Source organism: Pangasianodon hypophthalmus, chromosome 24 (assembly GCF_027358585.1).
Source record: "Pangasianodon hypophthalmus isolate fPanHyp1 chromosome 24, fPanHyp1.pri, whole genome shotgun sequence".
Taxonomy (NCBI): domain Eukaryota; kingdom Metazoa; phylum Chordata; class Actinopteri; order Siluriformes; family Pangasiidae; genus Pangasianodon; species Pangasianodon hypophthalmus.
The window spans coordinates 14,522,984-14,543,878 of record NC_069733.1 but is presented as its reverse complement, the minus strand read 5'-3'; the positions used below and the strand labels follow the sequence as shown (position 1 = coordinate 14,543,878).

The 20,895-nt window shown below is 39.4% G+C and overlaps 1 protein-coding gene across 5 annotated transcripts in view; it reads left to right on the top strand.

Moving 5' to 3' along the window:
- The window catches only part of cacna1ba (calcium channel, voltage-dependent, N type, alpha 1B subunit, a), a 128,547-nt gene that overhangs the window by 53,954 nt on the left and 53,698 nt on the right, over nucleotides 1–20,895 (top strand). For all 5 annotated transcript variants that reach the window (XM_026931027.3, XM_026931026.3, XM_053228796.1 and 2 more), the window contains exons 7-18: nucleotides 1,629–1,732; nucleotides 9,257–9,372; nucleotides 11,581–11,670; nucleotides 12,133–12,216; nucleotides 14,212–14,430; nucleotides 15,458–15,570; nucleotides 15,782–15,894; nucleotides 16,129–16,260; nucleotides 19,683–19,755; nucleotides 19,830–19,947; nucleotides 20,060–20,127; nucleotides 20,496–20,602. In XM_026931027.3, coding sequence (XP_026786828.2) covers nucleotides 1,629–1,732; nucleotides 9,257–9,372; nucleotides 11,581–11,670; nucleotides 12,133–12,216; nucleotides 14,212–14,430; nucleotides 15,458–15,570; nucleotides 15,782–15,894; nucleotides 16,129–16,260; nucleotides 19,683–19,755; nucleotides 19,830–19,947; nucleotides 20,060–20,127; nucleotides 20,496–20,602 — 1,337 coding nt within the window. The remainder of the gene's footprint in view (nucleotides 1–1,628; nucleotides 1,733–9,256; nucleotides 9,373–11,580; nucleotides 11,671–12,132; nucleotides 12,217–14,211; nucleotides 14,431–15,457; nucleotides 15,571–15,781; nucleotides 15,895–16,128; nucleotides 16,261–19,682; nucleotides 19,756–19,829; nucleotides 19,948–20,059; nucleotides 20,128–20,495; nucleotides 20,603–20,895) is intronic.

Here is a 20,895-nt window from a genome sequence, read left to right as displayed (position 1 = left end):
AGTGCTGTGGTAGAAGCACTATTAAGTTTGGTATTAGTTAGTGTTATTAGCAATATTAATCTTTGGTATGTTTGGTGAAATGGAAAGCAATCAGCCACAGGCGACAGAAAGGAAGCGGTCGAGTCCAGGACATAGGAAAAGGAAGAAGAGGAGCAAGACATCATATCATTGAAGAGATGCAGTCAACAGTCAAGAATCCTAGATCATGATCTGACGATGAGAGGAGACACCCTGCCGTTCTAGATCTCCCGACTACAAGTGAGGCATCGTCAACCCTCTGTACAGCAATCAGGAGTTCTCCATCACCACATTACCCACAGCAGGGGGTATTTCCCACACTGGTCAGGAATTTCCAGCATGCCATGTGGATGAAGTCTTCCCATCCCTACCCCAGTTTTTTTTTCTCTGCTTTTAATGAATGTATGTTTTTTTTTGTGTAGAAGTATTTGAGGTACTCAAGCCCTAAAAAAAAAAACTCATTTGTATGCTAATAAATAAAATAAAATTTAAAAATCGTATTTCATGTTTTTTTAAATGGACTTTACCAGCATGCAAAGTTATTCATCCTTTTATCAGTTTTTTAATGAACTCATCAGCATTATGTGCTTTTCTTAGATTTCACCAGTGTCTAGCTAAGAGTCCGTAGTGCTTATACTTTGGATTAGTGTGTTTTAAAGGCAAAGTTTCATTATGAGGAAAGCTAACACATTTTAAGTCAAGTAAATGCATTTTGCTGAACTGAAAGTTTAAGGTTTTGAAAAAAAAAAAGTATTATTTGCTAGGAGTTTAAAAAAAAATGTAAATTGATATTTTTGCATTATTTTCAGACCTTCTAGTTCAACGTTTTAGCATTGACAATAGAAATGTCTCTTTTGTCTGCTGCAATGCATTTCTAATTCTCAAGTATAATTCATATGCATGCAATGGCAAGTAAACATTAATGGTTGAAAATATATTCATGGAAAAAACACACACACACACACACACACACACAGAAATCTCTCCCTTGTTACCATTCAGGCTTGAAAGAAGCTACTTTGGTTTTGACTGCTTTATGTGCCAGAAATGCAATATGAGCAAAAAATGTAAAATACGTGTGTAAACTGTAAGTGACAAAAGGGGGATGGGAAAGATGAGGTGGTCTGGTTACCGTAGAAACAGGAGGGTTGATGGAGGTTGGGGAATATGTCAAAACGTTGTACTGTACCACGTTTATATCTGCTGATTCAGCTGAAAATCAGCCACTAGCAAAAATGTGCAAGTCTGCAATCTTGTGTATTATGTGTCGTTTCTTTTCTATTTTGGTGTTAATTAGGTCATAAATGATGAAACGATAATGGTGCTGAGGTACAGGGATAAAAATTTGGCTTGGTTTCGGGGAAGTTCTGCTCACTGCTGAGAAATAAAGAGGTTACCCACTCAGTTATAGCCATCATTCCTCTCTGATCTGTTTGATCTGGAACGGGCGATTGCGCTGTAAAACAATTAGCCTAGCCCTTTTGGAAGATCATTTAAGAGCTTCTCTAAAATGATTTTCGCTATTATTGAACCATGGCGAACATTAAAACGAGAGATTGATTGCCACTAAGCGATTATATGCTTTAACATTTGTTTTCTCTCTGGTGCAGGCCAACGATGCCTCAGGGAACACCTGGAACTGGCTGTACTTCATCCCCCTCATCATCATCGGCGCCTTCTTCATGCTCAACCTGGTTCTGGGAGTGCTGTCAGGGTGAGAGTCCATATCACGTCACTACATCAAATATTCACTGTTCAAGTGTTTTATTTTATTATTTCTCAGTTTGAGTAGTCTTACGTACTGCACATTTTCTTGACCTTTTCCTGCTCTATGACAGGCAGCAGAAAAAAAAAGACTTTCATCATTCATTCACCATCAGTAACTGCCTTATTCATATCATTTACTGTATGTAGCATGTATATATCAGCATATATATCTGGATTATACTGCGTACGCAAGATGGCTGCTGGACATACAGTACAGTGTGGTTGTTTGGAGTGTCACTTGTGGACGTTCGTAGAAATTAATGCTGCGTTCGACTAGAAGTCGTAACTTGTATCTCCCAACCTCTGACCAGGAAAAGCCAAAGAAAACACCCCTCAACTCAAAATTCCTTACCATGAACATGGCGTGGTCTTACCTTTTTACCTTTAAATGAGTTATGCTGTATATACAAGTATTTGCTTTAGATTAATCAACATAAAGACATATTCCCTTGTTAAATCTATAATATTGACTATACAATCACTCATCATATTTAGCTGGCTAGTGTGTTGCTAAGAAAAGACGAACATGGAAGCATCTATAAATTGTTTTTACCCACTTTGTACGTGTAAGCACATATGTACCTAAGCAGGTAAGCACGTCCAGTGTACCTCGAATGAATGTCCAAGATGATGTGACTCCAAGCTCTATCTTACCATTTCTCAGGTAAATCAAATGCAGCATGAGGTATACATGTGATACAATACCAACGTAAACGGTGGTATGATGTGACGTAGAGAGAAACGTACTGTTTTCATGACAAGATTGATTTCATAGCCTAACATACCATCTACTTTGGTGACACTGACACTGTTTCCACCATCGCCGCAAGATAAGTAATAAAGTAGCTTCCTCCGCTGTAGCTATGTTCATTGTTGACATGTGAAATCGGAAGAAGTGGTCGAGGAGGATACCACATTACCTGCTGGTGATGGTTTTTCCCTACCCTGCCCTCTAGTGGATATAGCTTTTAATTTTCCAGATACACATAAGGTACGCAGACGACATGTCCAGTGCTGCTCACATATTCATTATAATCAGTGGCTTAACCAGTGGCTCTGTAAAGCTTCTCTAAGGTGTCTAATAAGTTTTTTAATACCACAGCACTGCTGAATTCTCAAATCTAATTGGTCAGATGGTTTTGATTCATTTCCTATAAAAGCAGCTCTGGCAGTAGTTCCAGCTATAATTCATGATAGTTGATGATAGTTTACAGTAATTTGCTTGTTCTAATACATTATTAGACTTACATGGCACACAATATATATAATCTAAGCATAATAGTAAACGGATTTAAAAATGTGTTGTTATTTAACAAAGAAAAATATGTAATTATTTATATAGCGAAGTCTCTGTATGGAGACATTTAGACATTTTAAGCATATGGAAGAATCTCTAGTGTAAAGGTTGGTAAGTTTTCTGCCAGAGGAGTGTTCAGGAGGAGGATGTAAGTGAAAACAGGAACTAACTTGTTTCAAATGTAACTATAAATGGGTTAAAAGCATGATGCGTCTTTCATTAATAAATAAAAAATTGTTCGTTTTGGCAAATCATGGTATAAAAAGGAGTAAAACACTTTGGGACACGCTGTTCTAAGACTTTGTATCCCGTCGCATCACACCACCCTGTGGTGGATTATTTTTCTATAAAGTCGTGTTTTATTTCTCACGTAGTTTGTATTGCATGCTGTTGCCCCTATATTAGCTTTCTCTTATAGAATTGAAATGGCGTAATGCCATAACATGCATTGTAATGTAAAATGAAAGCTCTATTAACCTGTAGCCTGTGCATGTACAGTGCATTTGTGGTATTAAGTGCTGTATGGGGGGCAGTGTGCTTGACAATGTGATTAGGCAGCAGTGTTATGCCAAGGCAATGTTACTTACAATTAGATTTGTCTTCCATCAGTCGTGATGTGGCCTAAAGGCCCAGACAGATGCTATACCTCCCTCTCTCCTTCACTCTCTCTCTCTCTCTCTCTCTCTCTCTTTCTCTGTCTCTCTTTCTGTGACTCTTTCCATCTCTCAATCTGTTTCATACGAATACACACACACCCACACCCACACACACACGCACACACTCACTCACTGGCTTAATGGAGGATCGCTCGATGAGTGCTCTGTGGTGCTGCTGCTACCAGAGAGAGTTAAATTTATGACTTCTCGGAAAGCAAATCTCATTTTCAGCCCTCTATCACCAAACAGCTCCTTCACTCTGCACCAAGACGACACTGTGGCATCATGAACCCGTCTTTCTTTCTTTCTTTCTTTCTTTACATATGTCTTTTTCATCAATGTTGTTTCCTTGTTTATGATTGTTTCTTTACCCCATCTTTACTTTTGTTTTGTTTTTACTTTTGTTTTGTTTCTTTCTTTCTTTCTTTCAGTACATGGATATTGTTGTGTTATGATGAAGGGCCTTTCCCTCGTTCCCTCTCTTTCTCTCAGGTGGACGTTTGCAGATCCCAGGCTGACGGGCAGAGGGGAGTTGTTGAGTCCTCAGGGAGTTCCTGATCACTCTCTTTTTCTCTCTCACACTCCATCTGTTTTGGTGTTTTTGCTGCACACTAACACTCAAACCCTTCACTGGGTCTCTCTTTTGCTAAATTAATCCCATATATTTCTCTCTCTCTCTTACTCTCTCTCTCTCTTTCTGTTTGTCCTTCAAGTCAGGTTAACTTTCTCTTGGATTTTTTTTGGTGTGAAATTCATTTATTTAGAGCAGCTTTTAGAGCTCCAGGTGTCGGAGCTGCTTTTGAAGACACACTACTCCACAGAGAGTATTTCCATGCTGTGGTGCTGATGAGACCTGCTCTCACAACACAGTGTCAGTGTCGGTGTTTGTTACAATGCCTACAATAATGGCACTGCGGTTTTGTGTATGTGCGTTTGTTTGCCTGTGTGTGAGTGAGATAGTTAGAGGGCAAAGTCTTTGTGTGACTGAGTGTATATGTGTGTGGGGAGAGAAAGAGTTTGTGTGAAAATCTAGCTGTGTTCATTTGGGCATATGGTATTGTGTGTATATTCCTCATATATAACATCCTGTTAGCAGCTTTCAACACTCAATTTGTCAGCAGTTTGTCATTAATTAAAAGTATAATAAAGTTATATCAGCTTTGACCTTATTCAGGGTCAACACTTCATGGCTCAGTATTTTATGCCATGCTTATGAATGTGGTATAAGGTTTATGTATGTACCCTTTAAATAAGTGTTGATGTAGAATGTCAGGAACCAAACAGCTGATGCTGTGTCTCATATGGAAATACTAAGTGATACCAGACGCTTCTGTCCCAGTGATGAGGTGGGTTTTTTTTCAGTGAGACTGACATGTATCAGTGAGTCTGACATGTCATCAGTCCGATTTTGCTGTCGCAGGCAAAAATCACACATTGTGAAAGAATTCTTTGGTCGTGAGATGAGATCTTACAATGCATAATGTGACGCATTTCTTGGTGAATGATTTCGAGTCACTATGACCAAAGATGGCCAGCGAAAAATTCTGGCAGTGTCAGAAATGTTCTATTAAATTCTCAGACTGTGACCAATGCTACAACGCTCGTCTACAAGCCACCAACAGGAGGACGGCATAGGATGATGTGAAACCCAAAATGAAATGTTTCACATTTTTCCATTTTCTTCCTAATTTGGTCATCTGCCAAATCCCTCCCACCGTCCAGCTCTTGCCTATCATACAACGGCTACAAACTGGGAGGGTGAGGGCTTACATGTTTTTTTACGTGTCCAAGACACATAAACCGGTGCACATGCTGCAAACACACACTCAGAGGAAAGCGCTATCTACCGTCTTCCGCATCTATGAGGTCACGGATGCCCACGATTGTCTAGTGTCACGATTTGATTGTTTCTGTTGCATCACTCAGGAGCCCAATATTAATCTTTGAGCAAGTGATCATTTACCAACCTACATGACTGGCTCCCTTACCTTGAGTTGCAAAGCTATCACACATGCTAATGCATAGGGAAAAAAAATATCCTTATTACCTCAAGAATTCTACGTTGTCCTCTTTTACCACCCCAAACTTGTCTTGACTTTTTCAATCATCTTTTCTCCAGGCATAACATTACTGCTATTATACCAAGGGCTTGTTTCTGTTTATGTGACACCATTTTCTGCACGTTCCTGGATCACGCTGATTGAAGACGTAAACAGAACGTAGTAATTTTCTTTAATTGGAGGTCTATCATTAGAGAATCTTCATTGTATAATCTGTGATGGAGAACATGTTATCACACAGTCTGTTATAGTATTCGGCCAAGATTTTACCAAGACCGTCTCATGTAGTGTGACAAGTAATAATCTTAAAAGGCTACTGAACTTGAAGAGTGTAAAACCAACTTTGATCTGTTTAGCGTTCTTGGGCTAGTTGACTTTTTGAGATTATTTTGGCTGGTATTACAGACATAACACACAGTCTAGTATTTTGACTCTTGTATTGTATTTTGTCTCTTCCTTTATTCTCTCTCCCTTTGATCATCTGTTACACACTTAGACTTGCAGGCTTTCCTGGTTGCCATGGTGATTGGGGTGTGTCTCCATTTGTGCCTGTGTGTGTGTGTGTGTGTGTGTGTGTGTGTGTGTGCGCGTGCATTTATGCCCGCACGTGATGACAGCTGTACGGATACACGCTCCACACTCCACTGTTATTTGTGATGTGTTCAATGTTAAAGACAAGTTTACGGCCACAAGCAGAGTGACGAGATTTAAGGGGATATGAGGAAGATGAGGGAAAAGGGATTGCACATAATCATCTTTGATATTCGCTTTGTGATACTGTATGAAGTGTGTTTATTCAGCCATCCTCTTCCTCATTCCATCTCTCTTAAATGATATATGATGTTGATTTGCCCTTGTGCAGCTAAGCTGTATTTTTGTATATATTATTTTATATAATATATATATAATTGTCATGTATGTGTGTTAGTGTCAGGAGATTGATCAAGTTAAATTAGCCTAATTAGCAGAGTGGAAGCCAAATTCTCAGGATCAGTAATGTCTGACATTGCAAAGTTTACACATTTAGAGACACTGATTTATATTCAAGTATCAAGTTTGCTTGTTTTTTAAAATAAATGTTCAAAGAATTACACTGTGTATGTTTGTGCTCATGACGTTGATTTAAGTCATTTTAGTGCTGTAGGCATTTTGATCAAATCTCTTGAGTATTAGAAACTACAGTGTAGTCCATCTGTGGACGCTGGGGACGTGTTTCCACCACTTTTTCAAAGAGTCATCCATTAAAAGTCTTTCATACCACAGTGCTGTTGAATTCTCAAATTTGATTGGTCAGAAGGTGTTGATTAATTTTCTATATTAACGTCCTTGTGTTAATACATTATTGTTTTTATAGTAACAATTTGTATGATGGACGATCCACGTAAACAGATAAAAAAAATGTGTGTAATTGTTGATACAGTAAAATTTTCTCTGTGGAAGGCTGTGAACGGCTCTGTGTAATGCTGCGACATTGTGTTTTTCCACCAAAGGAAAGTCAGAGTCAGGACAGAGAGCTTTGAGCTTTCTGATTTCTTAATAAAATGACATTTTTTTTGTTTAAAACAATTTTTAGTTTTATTAACTCCAAGAGAGAAAAAAAGAGAGGCTGGTGAGGGAACGACAGAAGTGAAAACAGAAACTGTCTTGTTTTGTGGACGTTATACAGCCTGTAACTAGAAGAGGATAAAAAGTATGAGGTTTGGTTCTTTACTAACTAAAATTGTTGGCAAATGATTTTATTCATTACATAAAATATAAAAAAAACTCCATGTGTTGAAAAACTTTTGATTGGCAGTGTGGGTATGTTGGATCGAAGTCTTCTTGTTAGTGTGTGTGTGTGTGTGTGTGTGTGTGTGTGTGTGTGTGAATCTATATTCAGCAGAGATGTCAGTGACAGGGATTCCTTCTCGGCAGCCCACACATGTACACACATACGTAAAGGGACTCTTCATGTCACACTCCCACTGCTGCTGCATTGCAGGAAGGATGCAAGGAGAGAGATGGAGAGGAGTGGCGGTGTTACTTCATGGCAGAGACGCAGAGACAGAGATCACACACACTGCTGTGGGGGTAGACAGCTCAGGCAGGGGGAAGTCCTTCTGCCCTGTTCCATGTTTTCGGCGTGATTCTTCTTCCTCCCACTCTTTAGCTCTCTCTTTCCTTCACCCTGCCTCCTACTTATCTTTCTTTCCCTTCTCTTTTTTTCCTCCAAGCTTGTGGTTAGAGCTAATGGAAACTGGGGGAAGCTCTCTCTGTGGGTGGAGGAAAAGATAAATAACATGTTCTCCAGCTCAATAACTCCTTCAGGGTGGTTGCATAGGCGTTCTCTCCTTCCAGCCTGCATCGCCTCCTTCAGGCTTTTTCCTCTTCACCTTTGTTTTTTAATCGGCTGCAGATCCACCATGGTTCACATACACACCTGGCTGACAGCAGCAATATGCCATCATGCTTTAAGAAGTGATAACAGATGGCAGAGTGGGTTTTTTTAATCTCTCTACATAATAAGGGCCAACTCTGTAAATGCAAGCACTAAGTTGCTACGCTTTTAAAAATAGAGTTTGTTGACTTCTTTAAGATTTTCTACTTAACGTCTATTGAAGATGTCCTCGTAGAACCGTGGTCTGGATGTGGACCCAGTAAAGTATTTCAGCAGACTGAACCAAATGCTTCAAAAATACTGTAGCAGAGCCATATGAAAAAATGGGCATAGTTCAGTGACTATGTGTTAGACTTGAACCAGCATGACTTCTGTAGCAGATTTTCTGTTGTGGTTTATCCAATCACACACATTTGTGTACATTATTTAGCTGAAGGCAGGTCATTGGACCAGAGACTAGTAATTCAGAAAGGGAAGATTTTTCACACTTTCAGAGATTTTTTTTTATTTTATTTACCGTCTCTGGTCTGATTTGCGAACTGAGGAAATGGACAAAGCATAATTTGTAAATGCATTAAGTCTTTGTTCAGAGTCTGATGTGCTAGTTAAAAGTGGTACCGTGAAGCACCACTAAGAAACAAAACAAAAAATTTGATTTAAAAAAAAATTATATCTATGAACTACTCAGTTGTGGGCTTTAGGTTACATTTTATTGTGTTAAAATATGACTACACAGTCTTAATGCAAGATGCTACTCATTACAGGCTTTTTATTTAACTGCATTTTCATGAGAGGTGACAATAATTTTTAACATAGTTTGTGTGTGTGTGTGTGTGTGTGTGTGTGTGTCTCTCTCTCTCTCTCTCTCTCTCTCTCTCTTTCTCTCTCTCTTTCTCTACATTTTAATCCCTCGCTGGTACTATACAAAGTTATCCTGGCAGCAGTTACCTTTGTTTTTTTGCTTAGGGTGACTCACCGAACTATGTATACACACATACACATACACTACATGGTAATAGTTTTCCCTTGATGCTTGTGTGTTTCTAAGTGTGTGTGTGTTTGTGTGTGTGTTTCTCCATAGGGAGTTCGCTAAGGAGCGGGAGCGTGTGGAAAAGAGGCAGGAGTTCCTAAAGCTGCGCAGACAGCAGCAGATTGAGCGTGAGCTCACCGGCTACCTGGAGTGGATCTGCAAAGCAGGTTTGTGTGCGTGTGTGCGTGTGTGTGCATGTGTGTATGAAGTACACTTGGCAGACAAAGCTCCTGTACACTACAAAGCTCATCATTCAAACAGTTAATGTGGCATAACACTGTTGCTAGGCAACTGGAAAATATTGGTGCTGAGCATAAACTAGCTATAATGACTGAAGTTGATGATTTAGCTAGCGAGCATATAGGCATGAAGTCTTTCACGGTATTTAGCTTATGTGAAGGTATAGAGACCACCAAAACAAAACAAAACCGTTAAAAATATCAACATTTTCCACAGATGTGTTGATAAATTGTTAAAAAAAAACTGACGGGTCACATGGTGGTGGTTACTGGGGTAAGGTTACTCGGGTTACTAGGTAGAGTTCTGCATGTTCTCGCTGTGTCTATTTGGGTTTACTCCGGGTTCTCCAGTTTAGTCCTACCCACCCAAAAACATGCCAGTAGGTGGATTGGCTAGTCTAAATTGCTGCTAGGTGTGAATGAGTGTGTGAATGTGTGTGTGTGTATGTGTGTGTGTGGTGCCCTGTGATGGACTGATGTTCCATTCAGAGTGTGTCTCCAGTGTTCCTGGGATAGGCTCTTGATCCACTGCAACCCTGACCAGTTGTTGAAGATTAAGAATGAATGAATGAATGAATGAATGAACACAACAGTCATTTCAAATATTTAGCCAAGTAAAAAGGAAGCTGGAAAAGCTGAGCCTGTGTATGGCAGCTGGTAGCTGGTGAGACCAAGCCATTTTTTTTGTCTCGTCACTGTCTGGCAGCAAGGTCCTGATCCAAGAACTTACAAAGGAACAATGTAGTTCCTACTGAGCTGTTAGTATAAACAATTTAATGCTGACAAGAGAGCAGTTTCACATTATAACGACACAGATCATTCTAAGAGGTCTATTTTCTTTACTAGAGAAGTGTAATTTACTCTGGGTTTCCATGTTGTGAGACACTCAAGTCATTGTGTCATTTTGTGAATCCTTTTTCAGTTTAATTAAGTTTAAGCTGAGCATCATTTAATCTGTTTAATCACTTTATGCTTTAAACAGCAATTCATGTTAATACTGTAAGTCCTTGCTGACGAAGAAACAGATTTGTTCACATTATGTTGTGAAGGACACGTATACAAGCGATTCATAAAAGAAATCTTTTCTGTAATGGCCTAAGAGCTAATTAGCCACTTCTCAGCATGAAGGTTGTCATCGTCCAGCAGCCCACCAGTCCTGCTCTGTGGAGATTTAATTGACTTGGAGGAGTAATTTGCCAGTCTCCTCTTGTCATGATAGCCGAGCTTAGAGCTTTTCAAGAATGGAGTGAGTCACGTTCCAGTAAACTGCATACAGACTCGTGTAATTTAACAAATTATTGCAGATAGCTTCATGTGAATGTGATGTGGTTTTGTAATCTATATTTTTTTGGTGACAGACTTCAGTTTTCCCAAGCTCAGAATCCAAATCCAACCAGACAGCAACTGAGTGATGGCCCGGTGCTGTCCCAGGCTCACCAATCTGGCCCATATACTGCCATGAAATAACGGTGATGAATTCATCTATATCTGGCTGCCAGAACACAGCTCAAAGTTGATGAGGTTGTATCTCAAGCATGATGGAAACAGAGGTTACAGCTGGACCACTTTCAGCCCAAAATTGAAACAAGCATTATATATGGATGGATGTGTTTCTTTAGAACATTTTTGGCTCAAACCTCCTAAGAAAATAAAGTTGCACTTGACACCCTTACAGATTCTCCAGCTCGTTCCTCTTGGAGAGCCATTAAAGGTTCCATGCAACAGAGGGTTTCTCTATTAGACAGGGTTCCAAGCAGAACCCCTCTTGAAAATCTCTTGGTCAGATCACTTTGAGAAACTAAGAACACATAAAAATTTTAAAAAGAATCCCTGAAGAACCCTTTTTTTTCCAAAGGGTATAATGCTATGAAAATCTTAAATGTGGCTGCTTATCATTAAGCCACTTTACCTTTTCACAGGAGATTTATCACCCTGGTCTTTCTTAAAGAATAAATGTGTCCTTCCCTTGGTGCTTAAACACCTACAATTTTCTGATTAAAGTGATAGCCCATGCACAGGCTCTTGGCCCAGATCTGGAGGATCAACTGGGTGGAAAAAATTTGCACTCGATGACATCCCTGTCATAAGCCATATGCTCCTCCCTGAATGTTAATGTTCTCTGTTCTCCCCATTCAGAGGAAGTCATGCTTGCTGAGGAGGACAAGAATGCAGAGGAGAAGTCTCCACTGGATGGTGCCTGGTACAAGAGGAAATGCAACAACCCAGGTTGGAATTGACCATTGTTTTGTTATGAATCTGGCTGCAGCGCATGTCCAAGTACAAATGCATTGTTGCTGCAATACCTTATTTCAGTTATAGTGCCTTTGGCTGCTTGTCTTTCCTAAATATTATTCACTAAAAATACCTGCTTTTTTAGAACAGCTGGTTCTGTGATTGTGTTTTTAAACTATTATGTTATTAATCAAGCATCTTGCTGAAGTGCCCTCAGTTGGATGACTCACCTCTTGCTGAATGAATCTGACCACCTGCATTCTGTGTATTTCTGTACTTTTACCTTAATGTCTGGTTTCAGTGGGATTTGATGTCGTGTATGTTTTGTATTTGGGTTCTCACTGTTTTTCTGGCAGTGGTTACACAGCTCTCAGATGTTTTAACTCATCCACTTTCCATTCCAAGATATTTCTCATCCTGGCATTCCTGGTTTTCACATGTGCGTCTCGTTTTCAGTTCTGAAAAGATCCAAGAAGAGCAAGAATGACCTCATCAATGCAGAAGAAGGGGAGGATCATTTCACGGATATCTCATCAGTCGGTAAGCATCAGGCCAAGAATCCACCATACTGTATCTACAAAGAGGCATCTAGAGTTGTTCATCAGGACTGGGATCCTGCAAGACCCAACAAAAAAGTCATATCATGGGCAGGTTCAAACTAAAATAATAACTCCAGAAGTGGGTGCAGATTGGGCAAACTTTCGGCAGGAGTAGGTGGGTGTGGGATTTAAAAAAACAGTCTTGTGCACATATCTAGTGCCGTCAACAAAACAGAGGCTTTTTAACAAACATGACCATTTCAATAATTCGAATATCCTTCACTGTAATTGTAATTTAGCTATATTAATAGGAAGCTTTTTACTGTGATATTTCCAGTGTACTGGTGACATATGGGTGGGGTGGGGGGTGGGGGTGGGGTGTTAATGTTCTCCATGAAGCCAGATTGGGGATCGACGTCCTCTGCGAGGCCAGAGCAGGAAGCGACATTTTGGTTGGGTCAGGAGCCCCCCTCAAAAAATTTCCTGAGGGGAAGCATGGCATCAAGCCATTCTCGAGTGGCCTTGACCCAAGCTCCCTTCCCCTGTTGCTCCCATCACAGGCAGTTCATGCATCCATTTTTTGGTCTAGCGTTCTGTCACGATTGGGAAGCGAAGGCGGAAGCAAGTGCAGATTACATTTATTTTTAAACAAGTCATGAACAGGCGTAACCCTGACAATATGGTAAAGTTTTATGGTAAAGGTGCGGCTTATAAGTTCAGGCTGCTATAGTGGCTCCAATCTTATTTTTTTTTAAAATTTCAATTCCATTTTATTTGAATGGAGGTTTGAACAATTGGGCAGTTTTATAAAAAATCTAAAAATACCTAGATCTATAATCAGGAACACATAGGAAACAATGGCTAGGAAAAACCTCTAGAGATGTCATGAGGAAGAAACCTCGAGAGGAACCAGACTCCGGATTGTGGGATTATACTGTAAATCATTACAGTGTAGTCACCTGAAGAAGGAAAACAGTACTAAATGTAGTATTTATGACACACTTATGTCAACTTTTGCATCCATCAGTTAGCATTTTTAGCGTTGGCTTAACATTTAGTGTGTGAGAGAATAGTAAGCAAAGATGAGATGGTGGAAAACTGTGTGTAGGTGGTGAGATGGAGGGGCTAGCCAGCCTCGGAGGCTTCTCCTATGTCAGATTTCCAGATTAAAATAGCTCTTGAAACGATTATTCCTCGTCTCTCCCAGGGCGAATTATGAGATGCTAATGGGCCAATTTTTCACTTCTGTCTCTTTTTTCACACCCGGCCTTGACATTTGAGTTTAATTTGAGTTACTGAGGGTTTAATATAGCACAGAGGTCTGGGAGGCAGACACGGAGACGGGACAGGAGCTCCGCACCCTCCATGCTGCTTCATCAGTCAGCACTTATAAAGCATTTATTAGTGTTGCATCTTTGTAACCCAATTTCCAGATGTTTAGTCATATTTCAGGAAATTTGTATTGTTTGTATTGTTCTGTATTCGGATATCTCTAAAGCTGCTTTGTGACAGTGTTATATAAAAAAGCTATATTAATTTAATTTAATTTAATTTAATTTAATTTAATTTAATTTAATTTAATTTAATTTAATTTAATTTAATTTAATTTAATTTAATTTAATTGCATGCTGTAGATCGTCTTCTAAGTGTTTATGTTTAAATGTTTTAAGGGAATTAATGGGGATATGAAGACACAAGACGTTATTGCATCATAAAATATAAGAGTCAATTATGTTCCAGTATGCAAATTGGTTTAGACACCGGTTTACCAGAGCAAGGGGGTGGAGCATTTCTGGAGTTGTGGCACATGTACAATTTGCATATTAATACAAACTGGAATTCTTGTTGAGCATAAAAGTGTAGGTGCTTCTGTGCCTTAACTTAGGTACAATACCAATACAATTCTTACATGTTTACTGTCTCTTTTGTTGTTATTGTCCTTATGTGTTTTAATCACAGAAAATTTGTGTAACTGTTTCTCTTTCTATATACTCAGCACCCCAGGGCTCCCCCTTTGCTCGGGCCAGTGTGAAGAGCAGCAAGAACGAGAGCTCCTCATATTTGCGCAGGAAAGAAAAGCGAGTGCGCTTCTTCATCCGGCGCATGGTGAAGTCTCAGGGCTTCTACTGGACTGTGCTGTGCCTGGTGGGCCTGAACACGCTGTGTGTGGCTATAGTGCACTACGACCAGCCCAAGTGGCTCACCGACGCTCTCTGTGAGTACCCACTGCCTTCAGTACACCCCCAAGTGGATTACAGTGGATTATAAATCAGTTTTTCTCAGTCTGAGACCCCCTTTTCACTGTGGATTTGTGTTAATACCCCAACCTACATCAGCACTTATAATAATGTGGAAAGGTTAGCGTAAAGAGTACATATTAGAAGTGAGGTATCATTACTAGCTAGCTACTGTGCTGTGGCTCTTACTGTGAAATTCATTTGTCCTAGTCTAATCTTAGTGTAATCTGAATAAAATATAAAGCAAAGGTAGAAGTTTGCATCTCCCATGGTTTTTTATTTTTTTCTAGAAAAGAAATCGTACCTCAGTTTTACAGTTTATCTACACAAAATAGAATTCCAATGAGTTAAAAATGCATTGTGGGTGTATCCTGGATGTAACAAGACAGCAGTCCAATACATAAGCCAAAATCAACAGAAAAATAGTTTGAAAAGAAGATTTTGTCATGACCCTCTCAGTCTCCAGACCTGATCTGAAGAAGGCGGTGTGTGAAATCTGGCAGCGTTAGAACAGATATGTCAGGAAAGATGTGTGGGTTGGTGGACTCTGCAGAGCTGAGGATCTCATCTCAGAGGATCCAAAAGCAAAGGCAAAAGATGGGCAAGTTTTTAGAGTATATTTATATCATATTCAGAAAGAGAGGTACATTTGAGCTAATATCTTTTGATTTTTCTTTTACTATAAACATCTTAACCTACAGTATTCAACACAGTTTTCAAAAGAAGTTTTTAATGTTTTATAATGAAGAAAAAATCTGCGCTCCCAAGTGGCGCAACAGAAAATATCCTCTGGAGTTTGCGAGTTCGATTCGGCCACGAGTCCAAGGGAGCAAAATTGGCCATGCTCTCAGGGAGGGTGGCATACTCTCTCCCCTATCAATCAGTGACTCTAGCCAATCACCTGTGAGATCATTCTTAATTTATTCTTAATTTTTGTATTATTTTACTCTCAAAGTATTTCAAGCTGCATTTTATATGTATGAAATGATCTATACATTATTACAGATCTGGCAGAGTTTGTGTTCTTGGGCCTGTTCTTGATTGAGATGAGTCTGAAGATGTACGGTCTCGGCCCCCTGAACTACTTCCACTCTTCCTTCAACTGTTTTGACTTTGGCGTGAGTGTCTTCTCACCACAAACGACTGTGATGAATTGCCTCTGAAATACCATACACTGCCTTGAGTAGTGATAAAGCACCACACAGTATATTTCAGACATGCGTTTGGGGAATTGCTGTTGTGCTGGTATCAGAGTATGAGAAATAAGGAAGGGCACAAATCTCAGGAGTGAATTAGGATGTTTGTCCACTCTGTCTCTGTTATGTCCAGGTGATTGTATGGAGTATTTTCGAGGTGATATGGGCGGCAGTTAAACCCGGGGCATCTTTCGGCATCAGCGTGTTACGAGCTCTGCGGCTGCTGAGGATCTTCAAGGTTACAAAGTGAGAAAAGAGAAATATCCCTGATGCTGGTATCATATTTCAGAGCGGATGTCCATTTCCAGAGTTCTGCCTCCATATTATAATCCACTGCTGATTTATTGTGTTTTCTGAGACTCCTTGCCAGACGTATTCCCTTTCGGAAACAAAGTTATTTCGGATGCATGCTAGCTGTATTGATTCACTGAAAGCTTTTGGGTGTGATGTGTTTGTCTGTGTGTGTGTGTGTGTGTTTAGGTATTGGAACTCTTTGAGGAACCTGGTGGTGTCTCTGCTCAACTCTATGAAGTCCATCATCAGCCTGTTGTTCCTCCTGTTTCTCTTCATTGTGGTGTTCGCTCTGCTCGGAATGCAACTTTTTGGGGGACAGTGAGTATTCACACACTTTTTTTATTGCTTTATTTTTGGAAATTCATTCATTCATTCATTCAGTGATTTATCCTAGTCAGGATCATGGTGAAGCAGAGTCTATCCCGGGAACACTGGGCATAAGTCAGGAATACACCCTGCATAAGATGCCAGTCAATCACAGGACGCCATTAACACACACAATCATTCACACGTACAGGCAGTTTGAAGTCACCAGTTAACCAACTGACGTGTTCAGGACATGAAAGAAAACCAGAGAACTCGAAGGAAACTCACATGGAATCAGGGAGAACATCAGTCTGCAGTGCAACCACCTTAAAGCCATAGTGTAAACAAAAATTTATCCTACTTGTACAAAGTGCCAAGACAGTTTGGATGTCTGAATTTTGTGTTAAGGGAGCCATTGTGCAAACAGCATGCCTAAATAATCATGCACTCACTCCAAAAACTTAATTTGGCTCACTAAGTAAGTTCCTTTGTATTTACAAGATATTTTTCACTTTAGCAAGTAGCTAACTCACTTTTATTATTTGTCCTACTTTTAGTGGCACTTTAGCTTTACCTTACTTTTATTTTATTTAATTATTGTACTTTTATTCAATTTTCTTTATTTTTTTAATTAAAATTTTATAATTTAATAAGTTTATATTTCCTATTGTTGGGGTCCCTGGAGGAGTAGTGGTGAGGTCACAGGGCTCTCACCGCTGCGGCCCGGGCTTGATTCCCGGCCAGGGAACAAACCCCAGCCACTGCGCTCTCAGTGTCGGTCCCAAGCCTGGATAAAAATTGGGGAGGGTTGCTTCAGGAAGGGCATCCAGCGTAAAAACTGTGCCAAATCAAATACGCAGACCAATAATACGCCGTGGTGACCCCTAACAGGAACAGCCGAAAGAGGAACAACAACAACAACATATTTCCTCTTGTTATTTGTTTCTGTCATTGCTATTATTTATTTCAATATTATTATTTTTCTTTTTTACTAGCTTACTTTGAATACCAATTGTTTCTTTGTTTCTGATTTTCACTTCACACTGTAAAGCTTATTATTCTTATTAATTTTATAATAATAGTAATAATAATAATAATAATAATTTACTTTTCATAAAATAGCAGAATAAGACTATATGAATAAATACAATTAGAAAACCATTATCATCCATCTAACTATGACTTCTAATATATAATTCTGCCTGAGAAAGACTGTTTTGAGCTCTACATGAGTGTTTTTAGTGTTTTTATGAGTGTTTTTAGCTCTACAACATCCTTTTGTCCATTTCTGTAGATTCTACAGTATTTCATACAGTGACAGAAACCATAAACCTGTCTATTTTAGTTCACTAAATAACAGCACAGAGTGTGTGATGATCTAGAGCAGTGAACAAAATTAACCTGGTAACATTTTAGAAAAATATCTCATATCTTGGGTGCAAAACTAATGGAGCAAACCTCAGAGAGCAAACACACCTCTGTTGATCGGCCACATTTGGAAGTTCATCTCAGGCCATATTGTCTTAAGAGTTTTCTACCGAGGGTGAATTGTTTGTAGGTACATTGTGGTTTTAGCTTCAGGGTTTTGTGTGTGTGTTTGTGTGTGTGTGTGTGTGTGTGTGTGACAAGCATAGGAGTGGATTCCATCGGGATGAATAAAAAATAGCCACGGTTTTCATTTCTCGCTGCTATGAATTATTGATGGAGCTGTGTAACGGAGGAACTGTCTGTGTGCACTTTTGCCACAAGGTAAATATCGGCTGAAACGTGTAAACATCCAGTGACACGATCCACCATAACGATCGGCGACTTGCATAAACAAATAGTTTCCGCAAATGTTATTGAGTTGAGGCATAGGAAAGCCACGGGACAGTCAATTCTGACCTTTCATCATTATTCCAGTCCAAAGAGGAGCGACTCAGGAAAAGGGTTCTTGTGTTTTTTGTTTCCAAAATAGCTTGAAATTGATGAACTCAGTGTCAAACTTCATCCATGCACACATTTCTGTAGGATGAGACAGGCGTGTACGGCATCAGACGTAGCAGGTGATCAAAATGCCAGTGTCAATATGCTTTTCTTGTTCTGAATACATAGAAGTTTCCTAAACCCACTGATAGGTTATTAGATTCTTGATGATTTATAATCATTATTTGAGGAGGAATCATATTTGAGGAACAATTTTAATATCCTCAGTCCCTCAGCATCCTTATGCTGCATTCAGGTGCTCACTGGAAGGTTGTGCTTACCAAAAGGGAAACTAGTAAAAAGGAAGTCGATCAGTTTCTCCTCCAGGAAAAGATCAAGAGGATACTCATCCTGCCTTTTTTTAAATGTCAAATCAAATGCAAATATAGAAAACAAGACAGTTTTTGCTGATCATCAAAAACAAGAAATGAATCACTTTATATTTATATATATACATATATATATATATATATATATATACATATATATATATATATATATATATATATATATATATACATATATATATCATACCTACCAAAGGATAATTATTTCTGACTCTATTTATCAGACAATTATCAAGTATCATGCAGATTTAAGAGATTGTTAACCTTTTAATTTATAACTCAATAAACACACAAACTGATCCCGCAAAAGTCGCATTTTTACCCCTAAAAAGAAATACATTCTCTGTACTTTGTAACAAAAGGAATCATTGAGTGATATATATAAGTTCTTTAAGTTGCCACGGTCTAATAATTTCCAGAAATATTTAGCTTTTCTTCTTTAAATGCTCTTTTGTATCATGTTGTTTGGTGAGAGGTAATAATAGTGATTCAACTGTAATAAAACATAAAAAACTCCAGGTGTTTAAAACCGTTTGACTGCCAGTGTACCTGTGACAGAAGTGATGAAGCTTCCTAGCACTTACTTAGCTAGATAGCCATGTGCTTATATAATGTCCGGCTTTGTGTAGTAGCAATGCACAATGAGCACATAAACACAAATTAGTTAACTGATTCTATACTGTAGGTAACATCATACTGTTTCCAGGGCTGTGTGAGGGGAAGGAGTGTGATAGTGCATATTCATGACATATTCGTGCATTTTTATAGTTCCTTGCATTATTTATAAAGGTAAAGGTGTGGAGATGATCCTGGGCCATTTTAATAGTATCTTGGCCATTAAAAACGTGTAGAACAATTTATTGTTCATCATTATTTTTAATGGTTTAATGGTAACTGAAGTGAATTGTACAAGAAGGAGGACTGGAAGTCTGGAGCAGTTGATGGTTCCTGGTTTGAGTAACTGAAACGAGATACTTTTAATAACTTTTTGGACTTATAGTAATACTTGTGACTGATTTTTAATTGAAAAAGTAAGTCATATTAGCATGTACCTTTATTTTTTTTCTCCCACTAAACTTTCTACATGTAACCTAAAAGCAGTTGTTTTTCTCTGTAATTTAGGTTTAATTTTGAAGACGAGACCCCGACAACGAACTTTGACACCTTCCCAGCAGCAATTCTGACGGTGTTCCAGGTAAAAGTTGAATCCACAATGTTTCGTTTTTGTTGGCGCGTCAGGTCTGTTCAGAGACGTGCTTTCTGTTGTAGATTCTGACAGGAGAGGACTGGAATGCAGTGATGTATCATGGGATCGAATCTCAGGGAGGAGTGGGCAGTGGCATGTTCTCCTCCGTCTACTTCATCGTCCTGACACTGTTTGGAAACTGTATCCTTCTCTCAGCTGAAAAACAAGCGCTATGTTGTAACACTGTGACAGGATGGCCCTGCATGGTGTCAGTGCTGTGTGTGTTTTATTCCCTTAACTCACGTCTATTCAGACACTCTTCTTAACGTCTTCCTGGCTATTGCTGTCGACAACCTTGCCAACGCACAGGAGCTCACTAAGGTGGTTTATCCACACACACACACACACACACACACACACCGTGAATCCTCCTCGTGCATCTTATATTTTCAGGGTTAAACACGAGGAGATCCTATCTCCATACCCCGCCATACACTGCTGCCCTTTATTGGCTCCATAACCATGTCTGTGTCGGCTGTTTACCGTTGACTGATGCTCATCTCGCTCAATAACTCACAGTAATGGCATTCCACGTTTCTGGCAGGATTTATGGCTTTACATTAATAGTGTATCTACAGTACATGGATGGAGCACGCATACTATCGGTCCCTTGGGACGTCACAGCATTTGATTTGTTGAGTCCTAAACATGGGTCGTACATTAAGTCATTAAACCCTCCTTTATCACAGGATGAGGAGGAACAGGAGGAGGCCATCAGTAAGAAGCTGGCCCTCCAGAAGGCTAAAGAGGTGAAGGAAGTCAGCCCCATGTCAGCTGCTAGCATCTCTCTCGCAGCGTAAGTAACAGCCCCACTGCTGCTGGAATACACCAGTTAGACAACTAAATTTCTTGTCTGTATACGTTGTTTTTCTAAGTGTTATCCATGTGTCTTGAATTCTTAAGTACTGTACTGACGAGTGTCTGGACTGTTTAAATGTATGTGTATGTACATACAATGTACAATGTGTGTGTGTGTGTGTGTGTGTGTGTGTGTGTGTGTGTGTGTGTGTGTGTGTGTGTGCGCGTGTGTCTGTGTGTGAGTGTCATTTTTGTTCTGTCTTCACTACAACACCTCTAGCCCAGAGATTT